The sequence below is a fragment of the Pteropus vampyrus genome, unplaced genomic scaffold, assembly GCF_000151845.1.
Source record: "Pteropus vampyrus isolate Shadow unplaced genomic scaffold, Pvam_2.0 Scaffold541, whole genome shotgun sequence".
Lineage (NCBI taxonomy): Eukaryota > Metazoa > Chordata > Mammalia > Chiroptera > Pteropodidae > Pteropus > Pteropus vampyrus.
The window spans coordinates 604404-612156 of NW_011889322.1; the positions used below are offsets into that span (position 1 = coordinate 604404).

At 43.8% G+C, this 7753-nt stretch overlaps 1 protein-coding gene across 1 annotated transcript in view; it reads right to left on the reverse strand.

Annotated features, from left to right (window-relative positions):
• The window catches only part of PDCL3 (phosducin like 3), a 26780-nt gene extending 19517 nt beyond the window's left edge, over window positions 1-7263 (reverse strand). Inside the window, exons 1-5 of the mRNA XM_011383780.2 lie at window positions 7108-7263; window positions 4862-4991; window positions 2393-2483; window positions 1987-2130; window positions 1073-1281 (exon numbers count right to left, since the gene is read on the reverse strand). Coding sequence (XP_011382082.1) covers window positions 1073-1281; window positions 1987-2130; window positions 2393-2483; window positions 4862-4991; window positions 7108-7113 — 580 coding nt within the window. The 5' untranslated portion in view covers window positions 7114-7263. The remainder of the gene's footprint in view (window positions 1-1072; window positions 1282-1986; window positions 2131-2392; window positions 2484-4861; window positions 4992-7107) is intronic.
• Between the last annotated feature and the right edge of the window lie 490 nt (window positions 7264-7753).

Sequence of the window (7753 nt, forward strand, 5' to 3'; positions counted from 1 at the left end):
AGAAGGTGCATTCTCTCACCCTCTTATAGGCTCTCTGTGGGAATATGTTCTTTACCTTGGTAAACATGCAGTCATCTTTTGGGGTATAATTTTGATCACCTACACCTGTCTCTGCTTTCTCCAGAGGGAGTTATTTTTTCCTTTGCAATATTCTCATAGCACTTTTCATTCATGTGGCTAAATAATATTTTGAGATACAATTAATGCTTCCTTTCCTTTTTCCTTCCCTTCCCTTCCCTTCCCGTCCCTGTCCCTGTCCCTGTCTCTTTCCCTTTCCCTTTCTTGCTTTCTTGCTTTCTGTATCTTTCCTTTTGCCATCCCTGTTATTTTTTGCCCGAGGCAGTTTTTTTTTTTTTTTTGGAAAAAACCCTCCTTCCTCCCCAAAAATCACATTGAGGACATTTTAATTTAATGCCTACAGCACCAGGTCTTACTAGATGATCTTCCACCCAAGTACTAACCAGGCCCGACTCTCCTTAGCTTCTGAGATCAGACAAGATCGGGCCTGTTTAGGGTGGCACGGCCGTAGACCGTGAATATATATTTTGACACCTCCATGTGTAACAAGTGGAAAGGAATAAAAGGACACATCTTTCAGGAGTTAAGATACAGAATTAAATAAACTTTTAATTTAAAAGCTACTAAGATATTCAATTGAAAAATACTGCTATAGAAACGATTTATGTATATACATATAGATACATATAAGCATCTAACACTAATATGAATGATATCACTAATATAAATGAATGATATGATCCTGAGCTACTTATATTCTACTGTAGGGACAATAAAACATATTAGACATTAATATTAAATAAATATATTTTAAAGTCCATTGTGTTCTCTTTCCACTGAGAATTATTAGAGCCCAGTTGTAAATGCCCCCCATTGACTGGTCGGTCCAAAATGAGAAATTAAATGTGCTTCTTCCCTTTTAATAATTAGACAAAGGCAAAGGTGAACTTGACAAATCACCATTACCACCATGACACATGTCTAGGAAACAGGCATCTCTACCACGCACTAGCCATCTCTCACGTGCCCTGGACCATCTCAAAGAGGCCCTTACCATTCACTGTCAGGTTCATGCCACCAAACACCAGAGGTCCAATAAACTGAGCCTTGATATCGCCTTCAAGGTAAACAAATATTGTGGGCAGATTCTTATCAGGATAATTGGGTATGCAGGTTGTTGAAATGGCTTTGATAAATTTGACATCGGGAAACTTCCTGGCAAGCGTACTGAAGTGCTGATTTAACAGGGCACAGAGGGGAATCCTATAAAACAGAAATAGAAACAATTATGATTCTGCATTTACACAGAACAAAGCTCAATTACCCTTCTACCCTAAGTAAAACCTCACAAGTGATTCTGCTACTCCAGCCGAGATGAATTAACATTTTTTAAAAACCTTCCAATATGTTCAGAAAAAGTGAAGAACTCAAAATCCAAAGTCCAATTTAATTTGACCCAAAAATAAGTCAGAAAAACAGCTTCAATGTAAAAGGTAACTGTCATGCCCTTCTACGTGAGAGAACAGTCAAGACTTAGAATGTGAAACACAGGTCAGAAAGCATGGCCTCCTCTACAGAAACTCCCACACAAGCACCAGACTCTACAGTCCAGGAACAGGACTGAAGGAGAGAAATGCTGGAAGACCACTGCACCACTTGCCAGGGACAATTATTACAAAGGTCACCCTCGCCACCTAGGACAGTGACTCATTACAAAGAATTTTAAAAAGCCAGAGTTTCTCTAGAGGGATAAATAACTTAGTGTTTTCTTTTCAATAAAAGCAAAGTCTTCACTGCTAACTGCATTAGTCACAAATATTAGTTTGAAAGTTCTAAGACAAAAATGGGGCATTATGGTTTGGGCAAATCAGCAACAAAAACACATAAAACACCTTCTGATGTAGATTAAGCCCAAAATGCTCAAGATAAATTCAAATGAACATTTAAAGACAGTATGAGATCGCTCACCCTTGTTTGTAAAGGTGCAAGATGACCCACAAGCCCTCTCCAGCTTTGGTAACTTCTTGAACATAATCCTTTCCTGAGATCTCTAAAACGTCTCCAAATTTATTCTTCAGTGTAGTTGCTTTCCACTCAGCCAGTCTCTGCTGCCTACACAACAGAAGAAGAGTCATCTCTCGCCCCACACCACCCTGCCCACACACACACCTTTCAGACAGCAACCTTAGTAAAGATCCAGGTTTATTTATTTGCCTCATGGCAAAATTCTAGGAACAGTTTGCTGAAATCTGCATTATTATTATTTAATTATGGTCCTTTCCAAATGTTATCTCAGTCAGAAAAGTCATTTTTCAAAGGACACACATATTGGTGCCACACAAAAAATCGAACAATCTCTCTGGATTGCACTAACCTGTACATTTCAATAGCTCGTTCATCTTCCTCATTAAATTCATCTTCATTATCCTCCAGTTCTTCCAAAGTCATATCTTCATATGTTTTCACTGCATATAGTTAAGTTAGCAAAAACAAAAAAATTTAAAAGATGCACAAACATGCATTTGGGTTTTTTTCTTTCACTTTTCTCCTACAGATGTGCATACAACACCAAAAGACTCCCAGCCACCAAAACCAGAATACAAAGTCCTTAATGTATTACACTAGTAAAAAGAAGTCAAGAGTGTTTTAAAAAGATAGAACCAGTATACTGACATCTGCAGGCTTGACTCTCTTACCACCACATCATACCTAGGATAGGAATGAGAGCTTCCCGAGTTTATAAAACAGTTGTTGTATTTGCCCGGACTCGCCTGATCTGACCTTCAAGCACATACCCTAAAGCACAGGTGTACCACAGGTCCCCTATCTCCCAGGAAGTGGGAAGGTACCAGTGGGTGTCGTCCAGGAGCGAGCACACCCTTCCTAGAGTTAAAGGGGTTATCACAGACTCTTGGTATTTTCTCATGCCTGGCAGGCAGCTCTTTTAAGGAACTGCTGGGACATCTGTATTGTCTTTATTCCACTAACACTTTTGCTTTTTAACAGCAAATCAGGCCTTTGTCCCAGACCCCCGCCCCATCCCTATACACAACTGCTCTTATCAAGGGCAAAGATGACCTCCACTTCCTGACTGAGGAGCAACCCTGATCCCACTCATCCTCAGTGACAGATCAGGAAGCCCCCTTCCCTCACCTCTAAGGCTGCGCTCCTTTTGACCTTGTGCTGGTTTGACTTCTTTATCTATACTCACCCCTTTGGTGATTGCATTTCATGGCTTTAAATACAATCAATACGCTGACAAATCCCAAATTTATGCCAACTCATATTCTCTGATTTGGAGAAAAACAAACCCAATGGCCCCCTTACCATCTCTATTTGTCTAGTAAAAATCTCAAAGTCACTATGTCCCAGATTTCCTGATCTCCAAACCTGTTCCTCTCCAAGTCTTCCTCATCTCAGTTGGGATAATTCCATCCCTCAGGGGGCTCAAGCCCAAAGCCTTGAAGTCATTCTTGACTTGTTTCTCTCACACCCCTCATAGGACCCACTGGCAAATCCTGTTTGCCCTACATCAAAATATATCCAGATCCACCCACTTCTCACTGCTTCTACCACCACCATACTGGTCCAAGCCAACAGTACCTCTTGTCTGAATTATTGCAGTAGTTTCCAGAGTAGTCTCCCTACTTCCTGCCTTGTCCCCCACAGTCCATGCTCAGGAAGGCAGCAACAGAATGGTGCTGTCAACATGGAAGATGTGTCACTCCTCTGTTCAAACCGCCAATGACTTCTACCTCATTAGATGTAAAAGCAACATCCTTATTAGAACCTACAAGGTCCTAAATGGTTGGACTCCGAGTTACCTCTCTGAACTTATTCTTCCTCTCTCCCAATCATACCGGCTTCCTCGCAGATTCTCCAACATGCTTTTCACTTGCTAAAGTAGCTCAATTTACCTACCTCAGGTCACCCAAATTTCACACCCAATGAGGTCCTCCCTCACCCTATCTAAATTTATACTTACCCTGCCTCCAACCCTTTAGAAATCCTCTTCCTGCCTTATTTTCCTACTTTGCACTTATGTATTGTTTATTGTCTGTCTTTCACTACAATATAAGTTCCATGAGGAAAGGGATTTTTGTCTGGTCTGTGCATGGCTAAAGCCCCACTGCCTAGAAAAATACCAGGCACACAGCAATCATTCAATAAACACTCTCGGGGTACATGCTTTATAATAAATCCTTCCCTAAATTAGCTCTAACATGTAAACAGGACAAAAGTACTAGCCCCTGTGATCAATGGTTCTCAAACTCTGGTGAGAGTCAGAAATCCTGAGGCACTTGTTTAAAATGCAGACTCCTGGGCTTTACCCACAGAGATTTTTATTCAGTAGGGACAGGGTTTTTTACAAACACCCAAAGGGTTTCTGAGTCAGGTGATATCACTATCTTTGAGAAAACCCGTCTCTCAGACCCCATACAAAACATCTTTTGCTTCCCTAAATTAAGCTATTTGAATATTCTCAATCAAACCACAATGAGAATAAAGCTCAGGAGAATACAAACACTAAGAACTTTGAACACATTTCCATGACATTACCCAAAATGAAAGTATTTTCTTCAAGATTATCATGTGCTCATCTGACACCGACAAGGAACCGTGGCAACAAAGGGGACCTGTGAAGTCCCCTAATTTTATGGCCCAGGAAGCTGAAGGTTGAGACATCCTGTGACTTGCGTGAGGTCCTAAAGAATGTCCGTTCCAGCACTCCAATCCTTGGACCCCCAACTCCTGGTCAAAAGATTCTTTTACCAAAGCAGATGGAGGCTTAGAGGGCTTGACCTATCCAAACACAGAACAAAAAGAACACGATCAAGCTCACCAACGGACTGCTGAAGGGCTTGCTGCTCCTCCTCCTCTGCCTGCTGTTCCAACTCGCTCAAACTTTCCTTTGACGGCAAGATGCCCTTTTTGCGTAAGATGTCATTCCACTCAGTGTCTGCGTTGGGGTCCTAGAGAAGTGGGACCAAGGATACCATGAGTGAGAAGTCCACTATGGTGGGGAGTGGGAAGGAGGTGCCACGCTGGACAAGGGGTCAAAGGAAAAGGTGGTGGGAAGAAAAATTCAAAACAAATTGCTCTGTGTCCTGTTTCTGAGAAAGTGTCAGAAGATCCAAAACCTGTTCCATTCTTCCTGTCTCATTCTTCCTGTCTCACACTCTGCACCCCCAACCCAAAAAAGAGCCAGTACCGTGGTAGAAATCAGGTTATAATGTGAAGGCTCAGACCTGGCTCTTGCTCAATATTTTTATTAATGGCTTGGAGTGATTCATTCAACAGATATTTATTAAGTACCTAGTACATCTACCTACTACAGGTAAATTACTGCATTAGATGGTAGAAAAGCCTGGTGAATGCCAGAGCCATCTATTTTACTAAAGAGGAAGCCATGACCGATTAAATATACAAACACGTATAACAAATTGTGGCAAGTGCAATGACCAACAGGCTAACCTAGAGTTAGTTACAGGGGGCTTGACTTCCACAGGATGGGCAGAAACGTTCTCTCAGAAAAGGTGACATTTAACCATCACTGGAGGGTGACAAGGAACTACACAAGGAGAACTTAGGAAATTATTTTCCAGGCAGAGGGACCAGGATGCGCAAAAGACCCAAGAGCAGAGATATGGAGCATCTCAGAGTCCTGAGTGGTTGCAGCAGAATCAGAGGGAGAAGGGTCTGATGCTCATTGACGGACTCTCTAATGGCCACACCTGAAAGAAGAGCTAAGACCCCAGTGAACAGATCACAATGGCTAACATTTATTGAGTACTAGGAGCTGTGAACTCTTCTAAGCCCCTTATCTGTATCTACTTAGTTGATCCTCACAAGCCTAGGAGCGACATAGCATTTGAGAAGCCACTGTCATGCTGGAACGAGTCAAATTTATCAGGATCAAATGTCAGAAAATAAATGTCAAAGTGGGCTCTTAGTTCCAGAACCCAGCTGCCCAAACACTGGTTTTTGCATGGCTTGGCAGGAACACCGCTAACGGATCTGGTTTGAAATAAAAAACTAAGGAGCACTGTGGAAAGGGCCCTGGGATAATGAGCCTCCAGCCCCAGAGCTGTCTTGCTGAGATATATCAAAAGGAAAATGAACAGAATCCTTTCAACTGCGTGGTCAGGGAAGGTCTCTGAATAGATGCCAGTTTTAAACAGGGACAAGAAGGATAGAGGATACAAAGGATGCTAGGACAACCCTGGAGCTTCCTCTTCACCACTGAAGAATGTCTGGCTTGTGGCGGACACACTATTTGCAGATGACCATTCTCTCCAGCCCCCAATGCCTCCTGCCCCAACTAAACCCACACTAACTCCAATCTCCCAATGAGCCAGAGACATTTAATCAGAAATCCTGACCAGTGAGATCTGGGAGATAGTAGAAAGATCTTTGGAAAAGGGTCCTTGGGCAGTGACAAAATTTAGTTGTCACACAGGTTTTCTGCTCATAAAACATCCATTTTTCACGGCGTCTTCATTTTCTCTCACTTTTCTTTGGGTTTTAATCCTATTCCATTAGCATATTCCAGAGAACAACAGGGCAAAACCAGAGGATCTGGTTTTGTCTATTTTAAGACATAGAGTAACTGAGCAGCTTTCTGGGCTGAACCCTCAGGCTGGGCACACCTTAACCCGAACACAAAAGTTAGGAGAAGAGGGTGTAACTAACGCTCCCCCAGTTCTAAGTGGAGTCAGGAACACGGGGCCCACCAGTTTTGTGTTATGGGATCCCCGCCCCAGGAGGGACCCTTCACTTCTCCAACATCGGCTTCCTGATTCGTGCAACGGCTCCATAACACACCTGCTCAGGTGTTCACTAAGAGAGTAAGTAGGAAGTAACTTTGTCAAGTGGGATCCGGAGATTTGAGGGGTGGGACACACAGCGAGGCGAACGCCCGCCCCTCTTCACTGCGTCTGCGCCAGGCCTCGACTCGTGTGGCTGCCGGTGCCTGTGGCGCTCGGCGCTTCCCACAGGTCCGGCCGGGACAGTCTGCCGCTGGCACGGACCCAGCGGGACAAACGAGCAGACGCAGCCTCCAAACCTCTCGCCCCACGGCTTGCTCACCTGCATCTTGTCTCAAAAGCTTAAGCCAAACCAGCCGCTGCGCTCTAACCCCGCGGCTCTGTTCCGCGCACGCGCACAGCCGCCGTTCCGCCCCTTCCACCAACCCGGCTGTAGCCCCGCCCCCAGGAGGGAGCTGGGCGGAGCCAGGAAGGAAGCGAAGCCTCTGAGTCTGCGTTGGCTCCTCCAGAACCTGGCGCAGAAGCTCTGCGGACTCACGAGGCGGGGCATCACCGGTCCAGCCAGAAATGTTTAGGTCATCCAGTGATAAAATTGAAAATGATATAGTGTCACCTGGAATTCACTATGATTTCAGCGTCGGATAACGCAATTAATTCATAAGACACATATTTGTTGAGAGCCTGCTTTATACCGGGCACTATTCTAGACTGCGGTTATAGGAGTGATTACAACAGACAAAGTGAAAGTGAAAGTCATTTTACCTGGTTGAGCCTTAGGCGATTCTTATTCAAAAGTGCTTAGCTCTATGGGCACAAAAGAGGCTCTGAGTAAAAATCAGAAGAGTCTGAATTGTAATGCAGGTGCTGGGTTCCAGGTTTCTTGTCTACAGAGCACTAAGAGTTTGAGTTAAAAAAGCAATATCCCTATCTGGACACCGGGGTTTGTGTTGCCGGCATTTGAGATCTCT